A 25,317-nucleotide genomic window follows, 5' to 3' on the forward strand; every position below is an offset into this window, starting at 1 on the left:
TGCATAAAAATAAACCCAGAAGTCACTAGATTAAGTCATTGCCCTGTAATGGTTCTTTGAGAAATGTTTAACTGTAGCTGCTGCTTTGTTGTAGTGAAGAGCTGTGATTCAGACTTCATACTATGTTTGCATTTCAGCTGTCACAGAAAGTGAAAGATGAAGCCTCTTGTTCCCTTGGTTCTTGTGATCTGTACTGTAGTCAGCATGAATTTGAAGCTCGTGTCAAAGAGAAATTCTGGTAAGTCACAGAAAAATATTTTTACTTTTGAATCTGGACCTAGTGCTTATGCAATCAAGCATTTTAGACGGCTGATTTTTGTTTTGCATATATACTTCTTGTTCTTGTCTGAAAAAAAAAAAAAAAAAGTCATGACCAATATGGTTTGCTTACCAGATGTTACAGGATGAATTTTCTCACTATGATGTTCTGTTGATGTGACTTTAAGCTATTTGAAAGTGTCCCTATGTTTTCTTTTATTAAAAAAAAAAAAAAAAAAAAAAAGGTTGATCTGATGGAAAACCCACAAAGGTAATAATGACTTTGGCATTGTTTTAACATCCAATCTTTTACCCATGCCAAGGGATTTTCTTAACTGTGGATATGGTTTGTGGTGACTTTTAAGTCTGGGTGGATTTTTTTGTGTGTTGGAAGGGCATCTTCCAAAAAGTCATGCTGGCCATATGTGTGATCATGTATAGGGTTAACTGGGAAGAGCTTTCCTGGGTAGATAATCTCTGATTATTCTGGCAGTGGAAGGGAGTGGGAGTTGGTGTATGTTTACATCTGCTTTTGAAACCCACTAATAGTAAGAGAACACTTCAGAGAAACATTAGAGTATCTCCTTCCAGGATAGACAGCTGATCTGGATAATGTTTCATCTATATTAGAGCCTGAAGTGACTTCTAGTCCCTGCAGCTCTGCCCCCCCAAAGGGAATGAGACTGTTTGCCTTTCTCAAGTAAGAGTTTGGAAGGACTTTGGGCAGACGAGTAGGTTAGCTGCAGTGTTGCATAGTGTTGTCAGTCTGCTAGAGCCTTGTGTATGCGGGCAGGTAACTGCTGCAGGATAAATGTTGCACTTTTAAACTTGCATGTTAACTTACTCATTTTTTCTCACTAGTTATGTGCTGTCCATACAAGTGTGAGGGCTGCTGTTGATCATACTGTCCTCAATGTCTTCAGCCAACACTTCTAGCAATGCAGATACAAACAGAAATTACTGACTTTAGTTGGTGTGGCCAGTTTTAAGTTTAATTTCTGCATTTCTTGAGAATGGAGGAGAAAAGTTATTGGTCCGTCTGTTATAAAGAATTAGATGTCGCATCCCAGGCTAGGAGGTGTTACTCTGGGAACCGCCAGATGCTAGGCTGAATTCTTTCTGCTGGGCTAGAAAGTATAAATGGATGTTGCTAAATCAAACTAATCTACAGCCTTTTGTTGTGGTTATTGTGCCGTGAGCCCTGTTTGCCCTGTGAGAGCAGTCATGGATATTGGGATTTGGCTACAGTGGAGCTTGATCTAAACTCGACTAAGGGCAATGGTATTCCTGTTTTTCAAAAGTGCTATTACTGGCCTGGATAGGAACCCCTATGAGATCTGTAATCTGTATAATTGAGCCGCCTTGATTCACTGATGCTAGGCAACACCACCTGGCTGCAAGGAAGGGCCTTTGCATTTCCTTTATCAGAAGTACACATCTGTAGAAGTAACATGCCTGTGGTTATAGCATCATTCAGCTGGCAGTTTACCTTTAATTATATTTTAGTGTTGTTTTTTTTTTCTAATCTGCTTTCTTTGACTCTGCAGAATGTCTTGTGTTATTGGCAGCTGTTGACAGTATCAATTCAGGTTGAGTACTGGTGGGAAAAATGCTTTAATATGTTAGACTGCCTATTGCTAAATATAGGGCACTAGTGAATAGCTGGTTCTTTTTTTTTTTTTTTTCATGTGATTGAGTTGGTATATGTTGAGTATAAGACAAAGGGGAAAAATGCACGTAAAGTAAAATTATAGTTTCTTTGCAAGTACGTGGTCATGTAGTTGCTTTTCACCTTCAATATTCATTCTGTCATACGTGCTGATTTTTAGGTTGCTGTGTGGAGCAAACTATTGATTTCTTTTTTTTTTTCCTTTTTCTTTTTCCACTACATTGTGTGTGAAATACATTTTCTGTTTCTGTGATTTCAGCACTTGGAGCAAAATTGATAATTTGACTCACTTTCTGAAAGGGGTCTTTAGATATAAAGGACTGTTGTTTGATTGCTTGGGGCTTCACTAAATGTTATATGTTGTGAAGGGACAGATGCTCCAGAGGCTTCTGAACTTTAACTATTTGTATTGTTGTTTAAGTTGAATATCAGAGATAGCGGATGGATGCAGCCATGAAAATGCACAAAGAAACAATGAGACCATGTTGCTCAACAGAGTGACAGTAGCTGTAGCATGCTGGTGCTGTAGTTCAGGGTCTTTTTTTTTTTTTTTTTTTACTGGTGTCTTGGTAAAGGAGAGTGGGAAAGGGAAAGTAATTTAATAGTTATTTGTGGGCAGCTGCACTGCAGTGTAAACAGCAGGATGTCTGCAAGCAGGAAGACTGTTTTAGCTGCAGATGAGAGTGAGGGGGGGAGTGGATGGGGTGCCTGAATGACACCCTGTGGACAGGATCTCTGCAGCAGTGTTCTGCATGGATGTTGTAGTCGTGGGTCTTGCTGGCTCTTGGTATGGGGACGTCTAAGCTGGTGAGCATCCTTAAAAGGGGAAGGGAAATTGTGCAGACAGTTATGTAGAGCTGTGTGAAGCAGCGCACGGAAAGTGCTGACACTGATGATAAAGACAGATTTGGGCTACTAGGGCAATAAACCAGCAAAATCAGGGTATCGGGTATCGGTGCCTTTGCTGACTTATGTAGACGGGAATTTTTCCATGCAACACGTAGAATTTTTGCATGAATGGCCAGAATTGTGATTAGTGTTAAGTTCAAGAGCGCTTATGAAGTTGACTAGCATGTGTGTAATATTACGTAATAGAATACATCTTGTTTAAGGGGTAGGGAGAATCTAAAGAGAGCTATGCTGAAGAGGACTTGGGGTGGAGCAATGAGAAGGTGCGGTGGTGTCTTCAGGTAATGCAAAGGCATTACTAAAACAGGCAGTCAAAGGTAAGGCAGAATGTCCAGAAGGGCGTTATCAGTGAAATTGAAGTTGCTTTAAAGAGAACAGGGGTTTGGCTAGGAAGGCATCTCCAGAGGCTGGTGGGAAAACATTCCTTCGAAGCCAAGGAATGGAAACCCAAGGGGAGAAAGTTGAGGACGAGAACTCCAGATAGCAAATGCAGACAGTACACAGGGGCTGGACAACAGGCAAGAGTCACTAAAGAGAGGCCAGGAGGGGAGGATCTAAGATGTCAAACAGAAGGTGATGAAATGGTGCTCCAATTGCAAGCATAGAATTAAAGTTTGCTGAAGAAACAGTCCTCGTGGAAGGGGAGAGAAAAACAGAACTGTAAGAGATTTGTCTCCTGTCCTTTACTTGCCCTTTGTTATAGATTCAGGTGACCATATTTCCATTTGGAGAAGACAAGCAGGAATGCATATGAGTGCTACAGATTGGTTTTAGAGTACCTTGCAATGCTGCAAACATGACACAGAAACTTGTAGCAAGACAAATTTGTTTGGCTGCTTCTCACTTGAGATGTGGTGCCAAAATAATTAAAATGGGTGAACTAATTTAATTATGCTAGTCAGATCCTTCATTACAGGCAGCAACTTCCAGATGCTCCAGAAGAAATCTGTCATGTCTGCAGAGTAATGATTGCTGTTTGTGGTGGGAACAGAACAGTTTGCCTCAAGCATTTGTGTGAATGTAATGTTGACTTAAGTTTCACAAGGATTTCTTAATACTAAGAAGCTTTTTTGAAAGCTGCAGGTTGTCCTTTTTGCCTGCTTTAAGAAGTAAAACTGAGCAAACAGCTAATGCTGGGACTGCAGCCTTAGCAATACCCTAGAAAGGGTATTTTACAGGTGGAGGTTATACAAATAAATTGAGGATGTGGGAGCTGCTAGTTTCCCAGCTGGTAGGTGATTTCCTTTTAATCTGATTAAGTGACTTCTTTTCCCAAGCGCTTTGTATATAGTGCTTTGAATAATCATAGCAGGGAATATAAAACGAATTAAAAAAATCATTGCATTTTTTAAGTAAAAGATTGTTCAGATTATAGATTTGGTTTGACTTACTAGACATAATTCCATTAGTGAATAATTGATGCCATTTATTGTTGCTGTATTTATTTGCTGAGCTGAAATACCCTGTCTCAGCATGCTAGAGCTCCAGAAGGCATGCCAACCTTGTGTGGAGGAGCATGGGCAGACATTCCCAAGGTTTTGATGAGGCTGCTGGCTGCAGAGCTGGTAATAGTCTTTCTGCAGGTTAACAGGGCTTAATTGGCTCAGGCCTGGCAGCAGTATGTCCTCCAAGCTACAGAGCCAGAGCCTTGTGTCTGGTCCTCTGCAATGTGTCAGATGGATGTGCTCTGGGATTCTGGCCTTCCTTCTCTGCCTCTTTATCTTGGGATCGCCCAAAAGGCAGACATATGCCAGAGGAGCAAGTGTGTCTCTGATCCCTTACCCACCCCATCACCCTCCACCTGCATCCCACTTTGTCACCAATGGATGGGAGAGAGAGGGCTTGACTTAGCATCGTGCCTTGCTGTGTATGAGCATAGCCAAATTGTCTCAAATTCTCTCATTGATGTTGCAGTGGTTGGGATGTAGTGCTTTAACATTCATTTAAAAAGTATTGGCTTGATATTTTGTGCCTTTTAAATGTTATGCAACAGCTTACTGTGGTCTGCTATAGAGGTTTCAGGAGACCTTCACTTTCCTACTAGTTGTCACTGCTCCAGCCTAGGATTTCCATCTGCTCCCTTCTATGAAGCTCAGTCTTCCTGTACTGTTGCCTGATCACTTTGGCCATGAAAACTGAGATATACATGGAAGCGGAGGTATTTGTACTTCAGAGGTAACTCATGGATTTGTGCCTGGAGTGGGATATCCTAGAGAAGTCTAACTCTTAAAAGTCCCTTGCTCCTGCTGGAGTGGGCCTCTAGAGGAGCTGCAGGATGAGCACTCACAGTTGCCGTTTGCTTTTTGTTTGCAAAAAAGCAATCTATCTGCCTGAAGAGCTGACTTCTTGCCCTGATGTAAAATGCATGGCTATGAGCCCTCCCAGTTTCTGAGATACGAGTGATGCAAAAGAGGCTTTCAGCTTTTACTTCCTGTAAATAATGTGCAGACATAGAGGAAACGGGAGCTTGGCAACACTAATCAGCGCACACCGATCTCTCACTTTTCCCAGAAGATGTGAAGTTATTCACAGCTCTAGCAAACAAAAGAAGTCGAGATCACTGGTGTTCTAAGCTGTCATCAGTGCAGGAATGTACAGTCCCTCTTGCATATGGTTGTGTCTGCTCATGGGTTCACGGCTGCTCTCCATCTGTTCAGTTTGGATCAGCGGGAAGCGAGGAGCCAGGCTCCTGTGCTCAGTCAGGTCTCGGGGGGCTACCAGCAAGTAAGCTGTGAAGCACCGGTAGTCTGTGCACCTCGTTACGGGAGTCTCAGCCTTGGTTTCCTCTCCTCTAGACAGAAAGCGGCATTGCAGCTAGACAGACCTATCTGGGAGACAGCTGGCAGCATTTAGACATTCTGTTTGCTGGTGGGGAGGAAGGGAGATGCATAGAGAACAAGAAAGGAAATAATCAGCTAGAGGTTTGGGGTTTTTTTTAGTGACCTCAACATGACAGGGTTTAAATATTGAACTTACTTAAAAACTCAAATTTTTAGCTATTACACTCGTTTAAAATGAGTTCATGTATAATTAAAACAATTAAAATATTGAGCTGATACTTAAATATTAAAGCTAGACTCCTTTCCCAAAAGGGAAACCGCAGCTGTATCTGAATAAAATAAATGAACACAATTAAATTGTTCCAAACTGCAGTAAATCATAAAGGTAGGATCTTTAGGGATAGGGTGAAATAAGCAAAGCATGGAAGAAATGTCATTTCCTCAGTTAAAAATCTGTAATCTTCCACTTTTGCAATGGGCATCATGTCCGCTGTTTGGATATCTATTCTACACCTAGCCGCAGCATGTAAGAGTTTATTAATAAATATCTGCACCTCTAGTAGATGTACCATAATAATTGAGAAATCTTCCAGCTCTATGCCTTTAACTGTATAATACTTTTTTTTTTCCTCCCCAAAATGGGGTCTTTTTAAATGAAAAAACTAATGTATCAAGGTACCTTTACTTTGTTTTCTTTAAGATCCTAAATAGAAATTTTAAGAGAGATCTTCATTTCAGTATTTCTAGTATGCTCACTTTGAGGGTGTGTGCTCTAGGCTCGTGTCCTTACTCTGAAACTGAATGTGCTGTGGGGCAGGGAAAGTTGTTCTTGCATGTCTTGTTTTTCATCTTGTTCATGAAAATATTTTTGGAAGGTCTGTCTTAATGTTCAAATGAAAATATAAATAATACAGCTGCAAACTTACCCAGAACACAGTCTTCAAGCTCAGTATGTTCACTAGTCCTAGCGATGAATGTCTGCTTAGTCTGGGACATCTGTCGGTGACGCAGAGGCTCGGAGGTACCTTAGGGGGATATGGATTTATAGGAGCTATAGGGAATCCATGATGGAATGGCTTGGCTTTGGGTCAACTTCTGACCAAGAACAGTTCCGAGGTGTGCTTGGGTTTTCGTAACCGGAATACATGTTTAAGGCAGGTTTTACAGACTGCTGTATATATTTGAAGGGACGTAAATAAGGCTCCTTAGATTGAACTAGGTATGAATATTAATGCACATTCTCATATCTCTGTCCACTGAATTTAAAGAAATTTTCTACTTTACTTTCAGAACCTTGCTTTTTGTTTGAAGTGCATTTCAGTTTTAAATTGCTAGTCCCTGTGACATATTGTATCAGAAACTTCTTTTTCACTTGTTTTTGCCATGAATGTAGTTGTGAAAGCGGCAAGCAGTAAAATTGTGAGGTAGGAGATGTTGGGATCACTATGGGAAATAGTGAGAGAAAGGAGAATTAAGATGCATTTTTGGTTACTTTTTTGGCATTTAAGTTTGGAGAATTTGGCTTTACAAATAATAAAGGAAACATGAGAGGTTTCCCTTTTCAAGAGGTGCAGAGTTAAGTGTTTCAAGTTGTTGACCTGTGAAGAAGGAAGGAATTCTTTAGTGCAGGGCATGTATGTGCAAACGTTAGTATATAGACCTGTGTGAGATTGTTGTGGTACTGTTATAACTCGCTAAAGCAGAAATGATTGCCTATCTATGAGTTGAAAGGAAAATTGATCTGGGCTGCAGTGTCACCTCTAGAGTGTATGTTTTATCACTGTATTAATCTCTAACCCCTTCAAATCCGATTGATTATTTCCTACAAGAAGCATGGTTAGTACTTATAATACATACTGATATGAAAACATACACTGCTCTGCCGCTGAAGACAGAGACTTAGATTAAAGTTAAGCTTCTGACCCGAGCACTTTGCTTTTCCGAGGCACAGTAACCAGGCTGCCCGTGCCCGCCAGCCTCTGCCATCAGTTCCTTCTCGCTTGCCCTCCCTGCGCGGTTCTTTGTTCAAGGCAGGAACAGAGGCAGCGTGAGGGTATTTTCTGGTAGCTTAACTTGTTTTAAGCCTCTTCCACCATTGTGATTCACAAAACTGTAGCTCTGTTGTGCTGCATATGACCTATGGAAACTCACTCCCAGTCACTTTTTTTTTTTTTTTTGAGGAAGATATATTGACACTTCAATTTAAGACAGGTACAGTTGGTTTGCATCTTTGAGGCATCAGTATTCCTTTAAAAAGGTATCTACGGAGATTTCTGTATCTGTTATTCCAGACGGGAAATTAAGTAGTAATTGAATAAGTAGGAGACCATTTGATCCAGGCAGCTGTAAGTGGTGTTCACTGCGTTTTAATAAAGAACCTGGAGGCAATAGCAGTACCTGGCATGAGCCTTTTGTATCTGGCTGTCTCATTTCTGTTGCTGTAATGAAGTAGGAGGAATGGGAACCTGCATCAGACTCCAACTGCTAACCTGGCCTACCAGCCCCTCTGGGGCAGGAGGCATCAGGGAAAGTGGTACATGTCAGGGCAAACCCCTGATGGATTCAGCTCCCCTTTCGGTGAACAGGCCTGAAACAGGGCAAAAGGGAAAGCCTGAAATTCCCAAATTCCATTCTAATGTTTAAAGTACTATATTTTGTATGTCACTCTTGTTTGTGTCTGGGGGACGTACTGCTGTTTAGGCATCCAGTAACCATGCATACAGTTTAAACGTTTGTTAGGGCTGTGTAGTAGAGACCTTGAAACATGATGGTAGTATTATTTTTTGGACTAAAATAAGCCTGTATGTAGAATGTGCTTTTATATCCTTGGATACATGTGCTAGGGAAAAGTGTTTGTAATTTGTTATTTTTCAGTAGAAGATAATAAGACATGTCTGCTAGAAATGGAGGAGGAAGAGGAAAGAGGTTCTGCTATACCAGGTGTTGTGTACTGGTGTTAGGCTAAGAGCTTTTGCCTTTGAATGTTACAAGTCTGTTGTGTGTATTGGCTATAAGCTGTGCTCCCAGTGTATAGTGGGGGACACAGAAGGAAAAAACACTTAAGACTTGTAAAATGGCATATGGAATACCTGAGGGACCATGAGCCTTGGAGATGCCAATCGAGTCTGTTGGGTAACCAAGTTTATAGAAATCTGTGTATATACTTACTCCTCTGACCTAAAGAACATGTGTTGATCATAAACTGCAGTGACTCTGCAGGCAGCCAGCTGCATCTGAGCCACTCTGGGCCCCATCTGTGCTTACCTAGTAGCTGCCTTTAGATTTTTAGCAATACCAGGAACTGGAGTTCTGTCATCAGATGTGTGAATAGCTTAAAACAACTTTATCCAAGAGCACCTCAGTGTATAGACTAACCAGATGTTCATGTTTGTTTAAAGAAATGCTGGTCCTTTTATCCCTGTACAAATCATCCCTGTACAAATACATATAAAATTTTGAGTGCAGAGTTGTTTCACAGACTTTTCTTTTTTTTAAAATTTATTTTGTATTATTTGAGAGTTAATGGATATTGCCTGGTATTTTGAAGACAGAAGTGACTTAATATTTGTGAAGACTGATGTTCATATAGCAGATCAGATTTTTCACAAGACAACAGGAATTGTTTGTTCCTGGATGTAAGCATTATGTTTTTGTTTTGCTGATGCACTCTGTGATCCTAAGGTTATTTGGATCAATGTGCAGAGCCACTTCATGCATGCTTTAGTTGTCTTACATGTTCAGCAAAACATATATGTGGGTGAGCCTGGAAGTGGAAGACTAATGTAAGATACAATCATTCTGGTGTCCTTGAGCTAATGGTAAAAATATAATCACATTCTGCAGAATAGGGCTTGTCAGAATTTCTTTTTCAGTGACACAATTTCATTTTGAACAGTAAATTCCCTGAGATGGATATGTTTAATAAACAATGGAAAACTGCTGGAACATGGATCAAAGGCAGGGTTATTCCCAGGCTCTGTATCTCTGGGGTGTTCAAGAGTTGCAGCTGAACACTAGGACTTCTGAGGTCCTTAATATGGATGTCGGATGATGAAGCTGGAAGACTTTGAACACATAGTGGTCAGGACCCTATTGTTTCTGGGATTCCCTGCTGGGAAGCAGTTGGCCATGTCAAATCTCTCAGGTTGTCTGCAGCAAAGATCTGAAAACTGAGAAAATGAGAGCGCTTTGGTGGAGCCAGGTCATCCTGCAGGCTTCCTTGGCTTCCAGGTTGGAAGTGGATCTGCAGCCATCAGCACTGCTCTCTGGCAGACCTCCCTGGGGAAGGGGGACCACTTTCTGGACCTGCTTCTTCCTCTCTAGTTGCAGGCTCCTATTGCAGGGTATGTTTTTGTTTTAAAGTATTTCTGGAACCCATTTGTTCTGGTACTTGTGGTTTAGAAAAGCAAATTTGAAACTCAACCCAAGAAAATAATTATTGTAGATTTGAGCCCTTGAATCTATTACTCATTTTGATGTGACCTTGAAAATCTTGTCCCATTGTATAAAGCCGGAGAGGTGTGAATAATGGTGTAGTTTTAGACAACCGAAAATAAGGGAAGAAATTAGGATGTGTATCACTAATGACATTTTGGATGTAATATTTCCATTCAAAATGACATCTGTAATTTTAGGCAAATCAGGGGACTACAGTGGAAACTGCACTTAGGAGTGGAGTGTGTCAGCTTTATTGGAGCAGATTGAAAGCTGAAGCTTTTTGGCTGACTTCTGATGTAGGTCAACATAATCCTTATTCACTGTGACTTTACATCATATTATTTACAGCATTATGATTTTTTCATCTGGATTGGGTGATTAAATTTGCTCTTTACCATTCAGTGTTTATTGCAAATGGTTTTGTTCCAAATGCAAAACATGCCTCTGACTTAGTGCATGAGAGATGAAACCTAAATCCAGCCACCTGGGATGCCTGGCTGCAACTGTTGTGGACCTTACACAGGGAAAGCGTAAAGCTGAACCGATGAAGAAAGGATCTTTATTAAATCCTGTTTTGGAAATGTCTACAAATGAACTGTTCCATTTGCCATCCTTCATAAAGAGCCGTACTTGATGGCTTTCTCTGAAGGACACAGGTCCCATGCGAACAGTTAGTTGTCCAGCATGCTCTTGTGTGAAGTCTCTTGCAGAATGTGTCACCAACTTGCTTCATCTTGTAGTAAGGAAGACCCTTGATGTGCTGTAATAATTAGTTGTTGTCTTTTGGAAAAATTTCCTTCCCCCCCAGCAGTGAAATGCTGGGTACCTTGGTCATGAGAACTTAAAAAATACAGATTCCACAGTGTGGTTACAGAATGGCTTGGTAATGTCAAACCAAGTTGAAATGTTACATTAAGTCTCTTATTGGTGTGTAAATGTGAGCATCTTCAAGGGAGACAAGTGTTTTGCTTGCTGGAGGCTGCTGGGTAAAAGCTCTCCTCTATAATAGTTTCACTGCTATGATTGGAGTTGGCATGTTTTTCAGGTTTGTGCAAGACAAGTGCATCCTTTCCTACACACAGGGTTGCCCTTTCAGAATCCTGATGTGTAATATACTTGTAAAAATCATATCTCCTTTAATGGTTTTATTGTGCACATGACAGTTGTGCATTATCAATGTAATTACCGAGATAATTTAATACTCATTCTATGCTTTACTACAGTGCTTTCCAACAGGGAGCTGTAAAAGGTAATTTTGACCTCCTTAAACTTTGTTTAGGTTATTAAGAAATATTTTTTAGTGGCAGAAGAGGGAATTCTATTTTTGCATAATCTAATAGCCCCTCGAGGCTCACCTTTTAAAATCACATCAGTCAGATAAGGGATGAGATAGGAGCAGTCAGTCATCTTGCTAAGTGTTCACTGATTCTTGAGCATGCAGCATCCGTGGCTGGCGATCCCCAGCTGTGGAGCTGTGCAGCAGTTGGTGATAGTCAGTGGCAGATTTTCCCAAATGACTGGGAGGTGAGAGGGGAATAAGACCATCAAAGGTCTTGTGTAAGCATGGCACTGACTCTTCCAGTCTGTCCTTTGAGGTGTTATTAAAGGTATCTTAAGTGCCCCAAACAGTCTAGAACGAGGGAGAGAGCTGAGCTACCCCCTTTGCAGGATGCTGTTCCCCGTCTTGGCTTCGTTGGGAAGCAGTGGTGCAGCCCCTGCTCACGGTGGTCCCAGCAGGGATTTCTCAAGCTTGTGTCCCACACATGGGGTTCGGGCTCTGCTCTAAGGAATTGGACTGGGCTGTGTCATGTTCCTCTTTTTTATTTTCTTCTTTGAGAAACTTTTTTTAGAGTAGGATATGCCATAATATGCCAGGAGAATTAACCAGAGGAAGCTTCTAGGTAGAGAGAGAGGAGCTCATTAATTGCTTAAAAATTAGGCAGTCTCCATCTGAGTAATCGGTGTTAGCTGGCTGGCCTTCCTCAGTCTAAGAAGTAGCTCATTAGTAGAATACACACAGATGGTACTGTGCTCCAAGGTATTTAAAATACACAGGCAGAGAGCTGTATTAATAAGGCAAACCTGTCCTTAGTCGCTGTGACTGAGTTTGCTACAAGCAGCAGAGGGAACAGTGTCACTTGGTAAATATTATTAGGTAAATGCATTTCCATAAATTTATTTAGTTTTCACGTTTTTCTGCAGATAACAGATTATTATAAATACTCAAAGTAATTTACTGTTTCTGGAAAAATTATGTTGCAAGAATGGACTTACAATAACTATTTCATTTGTTCAGTACCTAATTTACCCATATAATTGCCTAGAGAGAGAGATGTATTTGGAGCCTAATTTTTATTTGGAATATATCTAGTTTTTTGCTTTTTGTTCTTTCTTATGATGTTTTTCTGTATGCAGTTTGTTAACAGTTTATTCAAAATAAGACTTTTTCTGAATGAGTTGAGTTCATTCTGCAAATGCTAGTGGATAGCAAAATAAGAAATCACCCACCAGGGAAGACAGAAAGGGCAGAGCCTGGAGCCCCCAGCTCTGCGGGGGGAAGGAGCCACCCCACAGCGGGTGCGCAGGGGCTGAGCGGGGGCACCGCCGGCTTCCTTCCGAACAAACCTGCCAGCGCGGCTGAGGCTGCGCAGCCATGCAGAGGTACTGCCCTGGGTCTCCTGACTTCAAAGCTGTCGGGTAAATTCAGTGGTGATAATAATCATGGCTTCGTTTTCAAATGACAGACTTGCCCTCTGCTCCTCATCCCATGTGTCTCATTGAATGAAGAACTGCTCCATCCCTCCTGCTATCTGGCAGTCTCTTTTTTGCCTGAGCAGGGTGTGCCCATCTTATAATTACTGTTGTCCATTAGCGCACTTGACTGTGAACAGCGAGACTCTTTCCTCACCCCATCTGTGAATTCATAAGCATAGTGGCTTTCCTGCTTAAGAGACTTTTACCATTAAGACTGGGCTGGGGAAGAAATCGGGCTCCCTCAGATCATCGTTCTTCCCCAGAGTTTGGTCTCCTATGTAGTTACACCTTGTTTAGAGCTACTTTTCCCATCAGTGCTTGCATGTCTTTGTCATGAACTGTGATAAACTCTTTCTGATGAAAGAATTCAATGTTTCCCCTGTTGATTCTATGCAAACTCGGTGCATTTCACACCTTCCTTGATGGGGGGTTTAAATAGAGCTGCTGGTTACACCCTTCTGGTGGTGTTTTTTTTCACCAAACCCTCAAAAGAGTTGTTTGTTGCATTTTCAGCAGATATAACTTACATTGTTGCTTCACTTAGTTCTTCATTTCTGATAGATTGGATGTGTGTTACTGGAGTGTATGCTGTTGATGAAAAGAATGGTTCCACTTCAGCTTGATTAGTCTTTGCGTTGTTGTGTATGTTCAAGTTACGGTGCCATTTGTGTACATCTTTTTGAGTTGAACGTTTGTTTTTGTGGATTCTATTTTAAAAATACTAACGTGCACTAGGTAACTCAGGAACAGATGTAGTCTGCGAAGAATATTTTAATAGTTACCATGTTGCTTTAGTGATACACAAGTGTTTTGAATGATGCTGATCCTCTCTGAGGCAGAGTACTACTTGGTTTAAGTCCTGCTTTGGGCTTAGGTTCAGTCCTTGGTAGCGTGCAGGGTTTCCACAGCCTGCACTGGAGGGAGCAGAACTGTCATGAAACAAGGTTGATTTTGTGAAACTCAAAACATTTGAACCTGAAAAATCTGAAGGAACAGTGGAATGTACTTACTGCTCTGGGGCAATGGGAGTCAATGTTTCCAAGGTCATTTAAGAATGACTGCAAGTAGAAGTGCAGCTTAATGGTGTATGGAGAGGCGAGAGGGTGGGATAGATGTCGTGCAGAGGGAACTGGGAAGGCTTTTTGCAAGGATATGTGTAAAAGACTAAGGCTTTAGAAGAAAACTCTTTACTTGATTATAGATTTGGCTTGATGGAGAAGTGGGGAGGGTTTGGGGTTTACAAGGACAGGAAATCACCAAGTGACATGATTTTGAAGGACATTTCAGGAATTTGGTGGCAGTGGTATTCCATAAACGCTTCAAAGGTGGCAGTGTATGCAGTCCTGGAAGCGCGGAGGGCTTTTAAGTGAAGGTGTCGAAGAAGGAAGAGCAGTACTTCATTTTAGCTTTCAAATTGCAGGGTAATTTGACAGGGTTTACTAGTAACCCTAGGCTGTGTTTTTTTCCTCCTGCTGTAAAGCTATTGAAGTTGGTGGAATTAAACTAGGAATTAACAAACATGACTGTGTAGCAATGGGACTGTTTCTCCCTTCCGTGTGCCAAGCTTCTGCTTATTTGGTGTGATTCTGCAAAAACATCCATTGATTTCAGTTATTCAGAAGCTAATTACCTCGTAACCCACAGGATCAAGCAGCAGAGCTGCTTATTTAGCCTATAACAACACAGCTCTTATTATGGTGCCCAGTTGTGTTGGCAGTTGCTGCAGGGAACCTCCCATTGACCCTGCTTGCGAGATGGCTGCAGAGCTGGCCCTCGTGCACGTATCCTGCCTCTAGACTGTGACTATTGTGTATGCAAATGGACAGCAATTATCATTTAAGTAATGAGTACTTAATGGATATTTGTATTCTGTAAATTTGAAGCATTTTGAAGCTGAAATTTCCCTGCCGGTGTAATTTGACGTGTGCCACAAATTGGTGAGGTGAGAATACAAGCCAGAGAAAACTAAGTTATCAGTGGAAGTAGACTGACAGCTCCCTCTCCCGCTTCTACCTCAGGCATTGCAATGGATAAGTGGAGAGAGAAGTATCGATGTATCACAGTAAATCCTCAGAAAGAATCTTTGCCTTTTCAAGGTAGTATCATGATGAAAATTGCACTGCGGTGGATTTTGTTAGGGACCTGGCTCTTCATTAAAATAAAAGTCAAGCCTGTCAATGTGGTAGGTGTAGCAGCAGAAATTCCCCTAAAATGACACCTTGGCTGTAATTTGACTAAACAATCAGCAAATAGTTTAGTGCAGGCTGAATTCAGGCATGCTGTGCAGATTCCTTGAGTGCATCCACTTGAAAAGGCCCTTTAATGCTAATCCATTTGGATGCCACAGTATTGTTTCCAAATACAAAATTTGAATTTTAATTGAAGTTTTGTAGCCCACAAGAGAACTACTATTATTTCAAAGACTAATCCTTTGAGGGGAACTTCCAATTGCAATTCCTCAAGCATCTTTAAGATTCTCAGAAGCAAATCAATACATTTCTCAACAACGATTACCCTTGGAAACCTTCTCAATTAGATATGATATAAAAAAACAAAGCTGTGGTGGTCTGCAGCTGAGCTTTGCCTGTGAAACTGCCTTTGCAACTGGAAAGCTAAATGAAACTGTAAAACAGAACTTGACTATATCAGTAAGCAGCTATCTTTTGTCAAGTACATGTGGTGATAAAATTACCTCTGAGGTTGGAATTATTGACTCATTTAAACTGTAAGTTCTCATGGACTGGCATCGTCTCTCTTCTCTATTTGACTGGAGCTCTTGAGTGCTTCAGCTCTATGAAGGACCAGGAATACTTTAGTAGTGCTAATTAGAGGGCCATAGCCTGTCCTAAAGTGCTCATTTGAACTTACAGTGATAATGATAAAATATTACTCTCTCAGAATGTTAATTAAGATTACTTATAGACATTGGGATCACTGTGTACAGAAGAGCAGAAATGCTGCAATTCCTGGCAGGGCTATTTTTTAAAAATTCAGAAACAACTCTTTACTGATATTATTTGTGATTAACTTTTAATGGACTTCTGGTGATTTGAGTGGCTAAGAACTACACCGTGGGTGAAGATTGCTTGATAATTCTTCTGCTGTGAGTTGGGTACCATTCTCCAGCACTTGCCTGACTGAACGCACAAGTTAAGTTCTTTCTGCAAGAAAAGACATGGGATTGCCTGACCACCTGTTTAGTGGCCGTCTCAGTCCTGTCCTGTTCAGTTTGCAGCAGCAAATACATATATAAGATACATATTTAAAGGTACTTCTTTGAGAGAAACAGTTTGTTGGGATGGAAAGACCCAGTGGTGTGTTTGCTCATTAGTTCTTGGAGCATTACGGTTGGATGCTGCTAAAATGGTAGCAGCATCTCCATCTCCCTGTATAGGGCAAAAGCAGGAATACTCCTAAGTAGCTAGAACAAATTGGTTTTGTCTTGAACAAATTCATTGTGCTCAAACATGGGTGTATGAAGGATGGCTCTGCCAAAAAAGCTGTTAGTCTGAGTTGTTGGGGGGAAAAACAGGCTGAAGATCTCCCATCATGATTGTGGCCAGTGAAGGCCACCAACAGGTCTTTGCCAGGTATCTTCCTCAGAGCACACACTGAGACTGAGGCTGCGGAACGGTCTTCTGGAATCCAAGTTCGCTCCATCCCAGGCTCATTACCTCGTTCAAGCTGTTTTGTTTGATCTAAATGGAATAGTCATAGGTTTTTCAAAGGGTGTGTGAAATTCAGGTTCATGCTTTCTGGAATTACAGAAATGTAATTTTCTGTTATTATGTTATAAATTATCTTCCTGCATTTAGTCATCTAGTCTGCCTTTGGTTACAGCTTTCACGGTTTGACTCCAAGTCCATGTAGTTTGTGTTGCTAGCTGGCAAAATAAACTATGGCAGCCTCCTACAGATAGTAAAGGACCCCAAAATCAGGAAAGATTAATTAAGTCCCTGGGTGAGACTGTAAATTATGGCTGCTTTCTGCCGTAGTCTTTGATGGCACAGTCACACATTACTGCTCTCAAGTGCTATTCCCAAAGCACCACTGCCATGCTTCTTTCGTCTCTTAACTTTTATGCCTCTCCATACTGACAACAGTCCATCAAGCCACATTTCTAACCAGAAAAAAAGGGTCAAAAAAAGTGCATATGTTTAATGCAGCTGATTTAAAAATGTCAAAGTTGAATTCTCTGGTGGTGCACTGTATTGGAAAACTGTATAAGAAAATCCCTTGTGCAGGGGATCACAGAATGATGATAAAGCACTTGAGGTCTCCTTGGACTTGGGGTCTCTGACCTGTTACACCTCAGCAAGCATCTACTATGCTGTGTTTGCTCAGAAAGGGTTAAAGACTTTCTGGCAGCTTCTGAATACTAGAGCAGTTATTTTCCCTGTGTAACAGTGGAAGAATGACTATGCATAATGTAATTTTAACTTAATTTAGTGTACCTCATAGATTTTCATATTATTTTTCAATAATGCCAGAAGAATTTGAAAAAGCTTTTCTCTTACTGAAGCCTGTGTTAAAACTCTGACATAAACAGAGAAAATATGTTGATTCAAAGAACTTTTAAAAAGCGCCCCCCCCCTTGACTTCTGCATTTGATCATTTAAAAACACATTATCATGAGTAATTTGTTACTCTTAGTAAAATCTTAAGCTCTCCTTTTAATAAGATTGTGCTGATAGCACAACTTCATATGCTGGTGTGATTTCCCTGTATGTTAGTTAATAGCTACCTAATTAGAAATGTAAAAGTAATTCTTGTTGTGTAAACAAATAGACTTCAAAACCTCTTAATGGATAATGCAGTTTTACTATTGAATTTCTGCAGTACTGGCAAAGAGAGGTATGTATTGTGAGATCTCTCTAGCAGTAATAAAAAAAAGAGCTCTGCTTATAACTAAACTGATTTTTGAGAGTGGGGATAAATCGGGGGCTCAAAATGGTGGCGTGGCTTCCCCTCTCCTGTGGGAAATGGAAGCAAATGAATGGACATTCCAGAAAGACTGTAGGTTTTTCCTGTGTTTTGTACATTTTCTGGAGGCTCCCTGCACTATTTGTGTTCCTCTCCAAGGATGTATTTTGTTATATCTTCTCTTTTTAATTTCTGTAATGAAACAGGGGTCTCCAGTGTTCCTGTTGTCTTTTCTGAACCAGAAAGCAAAACATTAGGGAGAAAAGGAGAAAAAATTCACAAAGTGACTTCTGAGAAGTGCTGAAGGCCTTTGTACCCTTCAAAGAACTGTAGCTCCCGATTCTTGTTGACTGCAATACATTTTAAAATACCTACCGTTTAAAAAAAATTTGGCCTTGAGTGCCTACAACTCGCACAGCAATTGATGAGAGCTGCAGAACCTAAGCACCACTGAAAAATCAAACTATCAGTCACGCTCACTGGCTTCCTTTGATGGAAGCAACAATATGCCTTGGGGAGTTCTGGGAGCTTTACTTAAAATTCCAGCTCCTAAATGAAGAGAAGTTTCTGTTCATCTCTTTGCTTCTGGTGGTGTCACCTTCGGAGAGCAGAGCTGGGGCTCTCCTACAAGAGCAGGTACTGAAGGGTCACCTGGAAGCCCTTTCACAGTCCCTGAACCCATGCATGTCCCCTTTCCCCCGTCCTGCGATGGGACGGGCAGCCTAGAAAGTGAGCACTGTTTATAATGCACTGATAGCTGCTGCTGGTGGCGAGTTCAGATTTGTTTACTGATTGGTATAGCTTATTGTTAACAAGAGGAATTATTTCTTTTCTCTGGGGAGGAAACAAATGTGCTATTTTTCTGGGCAAGAAGGATGGAAGGTCTTGTCCTCATTAAATCAGCAGGTTGTACCTCCTCACTTGCTGATCTGTGTTCTTAAGCCTTCCAATAATAAAGTGCACCATAGTGTGTAGGGCTTTATTAAACCATTGTAGTTTCTCTGTGCTGGAGGATGCTAATACTTGAAGTATTGCATACTGGAGTAACTAAGTAAAAAAAAAAAACAAAACAATCAGTAGGATGACTTCTTTAAAAGAGACAGTGGCATGTGTCTGTTTAGAATGAGATGTTTAAACTTTTAATGAGGTGGGTTTCTTCTTTAATTGCAGTACTAACTGGAAAAAAAAAAGACTAAGTGTGCAGTATTACATCCTGGTACATATGGTGTCTGTTGAAAGGCTGATACTGTAAGAAGTGGAATATAAGAGCTTTGCGGGACCTGCGTGCGTGCTTAGAGCTGCACCTGGCTCATTCACGGCCTGCCTCTCTCTGTGCTGTAAGCTCTTTCTCAGGAAATAGGGTTTCCTGGGCTTCTGCACACCCTCGCTGAGCTTCGGGAGCGTAGATTAACTTCACTGCAACTATTGAAAAGATCAACCAATGCACAGCAAAAAAACAGGCATGTTATAAACTATATAAAAGAATGGAGCTGAGGTTCTTTGCAAGAGAGTGTTTGCACGATTGGGTGAGGGAAGGAAGGAGGAGGAGAGGAAAGTGAAAAGTTTTGCAAAGCAACTAGCTTTGCCAGGACTCAGAAGCTGGATAGAAGAGTGCTGCTGCATTTGTGGAGAGTGGGTTGTTCATTCAGTGTGCTGTTCCTCACAGCCTGGGTTTGAATCTTGGGCTGCGTCCTCCTGATGCCTTGCGAGAGGAGGGGAGCTTGCCTCTGGGAACATGGGAGCTTTGGCTGAGCACAATGCTAACCAAGGTAAACAGCCAGCTCCCAGCTAGCCTGGAGCCTGGGCTGAGTACTTTTTTTTTTTCTTTTTTCCTTAAAAAAACTTTGTGGAGAACTGCAGAACAAGGAAAATAAGTAGAAGTTGGGAAAAAAGCTTATATGGCAAAATTGTCAAGCAATGACTGAATTCCTTTGAAACTTATGGAGGCCTCAATGGCTGCAGAGCCAGCCTCTCTTCATCTAGGTGCAGCAAACTGGGGCTGCCACAGTTGTACTCCCACTGTGTATGGGGCTCTGGTTTTTACTGGGGGACCCTGGCAGCTTTTTGGGGCCCATGTAACACCTGGGAACTCCTGTGAATTGGACCCCAATGGGACTTGTAAAACTTCTGTCCTTCCAAGCTCTGCACTGGTGAGAGGTGGAGGGAAAAGCTGGGCTTGATGGACCAAGGGAGGGGACTTGTGCCAGAGGAAGGGTCTTACTCAATGAAGAGCAAAGAGATGCTGAGGAGAAGTGAAAATCTCAAGCAGTCGGGCAGAGAAAGCTCTTTTCTAAACACAAAAAGGGGCTGGGAAAGCAACTGAATTCCTCCTGTGTTTCCAGCCTATATTCAGACCTTTCTCCCCCCCCCCCCCCCCCCCCCGCCCCCGCAGAAGCAGGGACTTGGCTCAGTGTGTTCAAGGGGAAACCTCAGGTTGCAGGCTTTGCGGCGTGCATGTAGGCTGCAGGGGGAATCGGGGCAGAACTTCTCCTCCAATTGAAAGACGCTGCAGTGCCCGCAGAGCTTAGGATGCTCCAGGATCCCCGCCTGCCTTCGTGAGCAATGTTGTATGCTACCCTCGGGCTGTCAGCAAACACAAATAAGGGGCAGATTACAATTAAAAATGCACAGGGTTGTTGTCATATAGCTAAAGAGGCTCTCTGGGTCGTACTCCTGTCAGCCTAGTGCCAGTTTTGTCTCGGTGACATATACTGAATACAAAAAGCAAAGCCCTTTCTGGAGTGCGGCTTTGTTGGACTTTGCTCTCTGTCGTCTCCGACTTGCCTCAAAGCAGGGCTGAACTCCTGAAGTTTGAGTTGGCAGCTCTGGCTCCGCGTCTTCGCCACCTGCCCTTGAGAGGGGTCATTTTGCTGCTGGGCAGAGACGGGTGTAACGTGCTGCTGAGGGTGTCTGATGATCATCCTGTGGTGGGTGCCAGGCAGAGCCGTGGTGGAGGTGGGTTGGCAGCACTTGAGAGCAAAGGTCTTTCCACGTTGCTCTCATGGGCAGCACCACCGAAGCCAAGGGACTGCTTTCAAGGTAAAGAGGATTTGCATCAGCAAAGCAAGGATGAACGCTAGTTCTTTGCCTCAAGCAAGCTTTCCTTGTGTTTGAAGACTTTGAGCCTGATGCTGGGAGGTGATTTGACTGACTTGCACATTTCTGCAATACCTGAGATGAGTGCTTGCTGAATTTCATTATATAGCTGCTGTTCAAGGCAGAAACCAAAATCAGAGTATAATTAATATATAAAAGCCTCTTTTCTTTGCCTCAGGCTTGTTTCTGGTTTGTTTGTTTCAGTACATCTCAATGTGTATTTCTCTTGGTTCACTGACTCCAAACCAATGGCTGGCATCAATACGTAAAGCCTCACAATCACTTTTGCCTCTTTCATGTGTGACTGCCTCAGAAATGGTGGCTCAGAGCACTAGAAATGTCAGCTACAAGCAGATCTGGGACCTACAGCTCTCCTTGCTGGGGCAGAGCTGTAAAAAAGCTTTGGCAGTAGGATGAGTTTGTTCTCCTGGTGGTGGCTGCAACTATTTTGAAATAGGGTTATCTATGTCCTCGACTTGATTCTTTTTCTGTCTGTCACACTGGTTTCTGAAAAAAGGGTGTGTATTCCTTTGGTTCTTTGGGTATTTGTATGGAATAAATGGAGGGTTCTTCACACAGGTTTGATTAAAAACAAAGGTGAGGTTGGCATTGCTTTGAGAACTGCTGAGCAACAGGCTTAACTAAAAGTGCTTCAACTGAGGGAGGTCTCAAAATGTTGAGGAGTGAGGGGGATTGCTGATGAAAGGAGAGTCTCTGGGGTTATCTCCCTCCTCCAAAGTAATCTTGTTAATATTCCTCTTCAATCATGTGGAGTATTCAGGAGTGGCAGCTGCACAAGCCATTTTGGACCATGGCTCGTTTTATATGTCAGTGCATTTAAATTAGTGCTTGGTCAGAACTTCTCTGTTCCAAAATTCTGTAGCTGTCATGATATAAATATATTTTTTTCTTCGTGTTTCCAAAGACCTTAAGTCTAGGATGCTGAGGGTTACCAGTAAGGATAGAAGCCTTTCCCCACCTGGTATCATCTTGGTTGACTCCACATGTTTTCAGAGGTTTGCAAAACGCTGTTGTCTCTTGCCTGAAATAATGCCTTTGCCTAGTGGTTACTTATTTATGATTTGTCAAAAGCATACAAATATATTCCATTTCCTTCCACTTTCTTGTGCTTTATGTGAGTCCTTTTACTAGGTTAGCCAAGCAGCCTGTCCCCTGTCCTACACCTCCTTAAAGGCCTGAAATTTTGAGTTTTACAGATACTCGTAAATGCACATTGTGATGTATTAAGTGCACAATGGCATAACGGCAGTTCCCATGTTTTTCCTTTAAAAGTGCTTCTTTGTCATGGAACGCTCATCTAAATGTGGGGTAGCATCTGAGTCTAAGAGTTTGTGGTTTTATTTTGAGTTATTTCACATGAGTTCGCACTCGGTTAACTTAAATACATCTGCCCAGTACTCTGAGATGTAAAAGGTCAGTGAGGTTCACTCTGATTTTCTTCTTGGCTTGGTTAAATACATAACTGCAGCTTAAGGCCATCAATCTTAAACAGAAACTCGGTGAAATGAGATGCCAACAAGAGTGGATGGGATACTGGTGGTTCTGCTTTATGGGAGCTTGTAGGATCCCAGCGGGGCCAGTCCAAACTCGGGATTTCTGTTTAATAGGAAACTTTGCACACTTTAAATTTAGTTGCTGTTCCAGTTCAAAACAAAACCTCACCTTTCCTCTGCTTAGAACAAAACAAAGCTTTCAAAGCTTTTGCATATGGGAAATAAGATTTTACTTTAAAGACTGATGTGTTCCTGAAGGATTTCCACATGAGGGATTTCCAAGTGTAGAATTTTCGTTTATGGCTTTTCTTTTGTGTGTGTTGTTTTCATGTTATATTGAAAAGAGGCCCAACATGCTACAAAATAATCTTTTAAACAAGGAGGGAGACCATAAAAGAAAATTCTAAATTTAATGTGGAAATGAATAATTCTTTTTATGACCCAAAGATTTCCATAAATAAGAGTCACTTGCAAGTAGTTTTCTCAGTAGAATTAAGAAAACCGTGATGGGTTGACTCCATCAGCAACTTCAACCAAAACCCATGTAAAAAATCCCTTGAATCGCAGTCTGGGCGATGCTGGCGTGTTTCAGCGGGGACCGGTGTCAATGCGAGGAAAGGGCTCCTGAGTGAAAGAGGAATGTGATATTAAGAATGTCAATATTTCACTTTCTAAATTGAAATTCTTGGTAGTGTTGAGATAATCCATATGTCTTAATCAACTCCTGGTGTTTGAGTGGGAGGAAGCTAACACAGTAACTAGTTGAGGAGGAGGAGCAGTTAGTCAAAATAACTGCTTTTCTCCCTGAGGACTTTTGGGTTCTGGAAATATTTAACAGATGAAATAGCAAGAGCAGCTGTCCTAAGGGAACTATGAGAGAGGCGTTTGACATTGCGAATCATATAGATTGCTAAATGAATGTTTTGTCTGCACAGGGCCTGAGGTGTGATAGCGCGGGAGCGGAGTTGGGGGATTTGCCTGGCTGCCGTGATCTCAAACAGCAGCGTGGCAATGGCAGCGCTGATGGGGCAGGCAGGCACAGCCTGCTCTGGAGAGGGCTTTTGGGGACAGGTATCTGATGGGCCCCCGCTGCTTGCCCTGCCTTTTGAAGTTACCCTGAGGTGCAAGTCTCCAGAGCCATGGGTGAGGGATGCCGTCTGCAGTCCAAGGCAGTTGTGCCTTGGGGAAGTTTTGCTGCCCATCACTGGGGTAGCAGGAGGGGTAAGCGAGGCACCCCATGCCTGTCTGCTGCCTGGCCTCTGCCGTCCCTTAAGGGGATAGATCTGGGTGGAAATTCAAATGGCTCCCTGACACTGCAGCTCATTGCCTTCTCCTAGGGAGAGAGCACCCCTGTGTCCCCAGCTCCTTGTGGCACAGGCTCACTGGCTGCTGCTCTCCTGGGCCAGCTCTGATGCCAGAGTGCTTCCCTGCCTGCCTGGGGATGGCCTGCTGCATCAGAAGTAATAATTTAACTGATTATGAAGGCACATTGGCAGACACCGTAGTACCTGTCAAATCTAACTGCCTGTAAATTTAATTAGTGTGCAAAAATCGGCTTTGGAGTATACCAAAACTTAATTAGTCAGCAACTTAAGGTTGTTAGCATACTCTCCAGGGTAATAATATCCCAAAAAGGGTACGTGAAGGCTGTGATAAAATAATTAAAAGTATAAGATCCTCATGGCGTGTTTTCTTTAGTACTCATCTTTCTGTGTATAAATCAGGATGGAGGAATAAGAGCTGGGCTCTGATAGTGAGTGTCTTCCCTCAGTAGTGGGGGGACCAATTAATTACTACATGCGGTGGCTCAGGCCCGCGCAATCCTGTGCAGAGGATTGAGCCCGTCTGTGGGAGCATCCTGTGCGTTTTGCCATGATGTGTCTACCTGCTGGTGGGCAAAACCACAGTCTTTACAAAAGTACGGACTAGTAATTAACAATTTGGGGATTGTGGAGTGGCTGGGGATTTGTATATGGGCTGATGGGGAAGTCTGTAATTAATGTATTAAGTCCTTCAAATGAGGTAATTTGGGAGAGAAATTAGAAATTCTTCAGGAGTATTATAAGCAGCCTGAGTGGTGGTGACTTGTCCTAGGCTTGTCCCCATCAGAATGATGCACTTCAGGTGTCAGAGTTGCTTCTGGGTCATCAGAGTGGCTTTGCAGCAAAGGGCAATGGCTTCCTACCCAGAAAGGAAAGCTGGCCTTATGTTTGTCTGCATACTTCTGCCAGGCAGTGCTTACATGGAGATAAGGACGCGTGTCTCATAGCCTGTGTTACTACAGAGAGGTGTTTTGCACTGTGATGGCATGGCATAGTGTAACAGTGACTCACTGCAGGTTGTTTGAAAGGAAGGGAATGGGATTTAGTAACACCGAGTGTGCCCCGTCTGTCTGTCACACCCCACAGAAGTACATACTTGTCTTCCTAATGTTCTGCTTCAGCCCTAAGCTGCTGCAAAATGTTTATCCCAATGACCTGTATTTTTGCGGGAATAGCCTCTCCTATGAATGGAGCGTGGACTAAAATGAAAGCAACAAAAATTTCTTAGAGCAGCCCTGGGCCTGACTGCAGTTTGTTGCTAGATGCTTGCCCTCTGAGTGCTCCTTGTCTCTCATTATCCCCATGCATCACGGGGACAGAAGGAAACAATGAACTTTCTGATCCCTGAAAGAATATGTAAAAGTCAACAGTGACTAAGAAATGTCTGGAGGCTGAAATCACTTAGCCACTTACATTCAAAAATGGGAGAATCAATAAAACATACTTTGGCTTCTCCGTGTCTTCCCCAGAGGATGGTTTGTAATCCCTTTCCCTCTCCCATCTACAGCACAACAGCGAGTTCAGTTCCTGCACCCTGTGAACCTGACAGAGGAGGTATTTTGGAGGCACCCGGAACTCCTCTAGCTGCCAGTGCCACATGCAGGTGCTGCAGCCTCCCTAAATACTTGTGCTGTGGATCTCACCTGGCCAGCCGG

The 25,317-nt window shown here is 42.3% G+C and overlaps 1 protein-coding gene across 5 annotated transcripts in view; it reads left to right on the forward strand.

Annotated features, from left to right (window-relative positions):
- The window catches only part of IL1RAPL2 (interleukin 1 receptor accessory protein like 2), a 393,690-nt gene that overhangs the window by 12,319 nt on the left and 356,054 nt on the right, over positions 1-25,317 (forward strand). For 4 of the 5 annotated variants that reach the window (XM_087749101.1, XM_087749103.1, XM_087749102.1 and 1 more), the window contains exon 2: positions 138-238. The exons of the other annotated variant lie outside the window; for it this stretch is intronic. In XM_087749101.1, the coding sequence (XP_087605227.1) occupies positions 157-238 (82 nt within the window). In that variant the 5' untranslated portion in view covers positions 138-156. The remainder of the gene's footprint in view (positions 1-137; positions 239-25,317) is intronic. 5 annotated transcript variants of the gene reach the window in all.

Source organism: Nipponia nippon, unplaced genomic scaffold (assembly GCF_047370975.1).
Source record: "Nipponia nippon isolate SJK-2023a ecotype South Korea unplaced genomic scaffold, ASM4737097v1 scaffold_12, whole genome shotgun sequence".
Classification (NCBI taxonomy): domain Eukaryota; kingdom Metazoa; phylum Chordata; class Aves; order Pelecaniformes; family Threskiornithidae; genus Nipponia; species Nipponia nippon.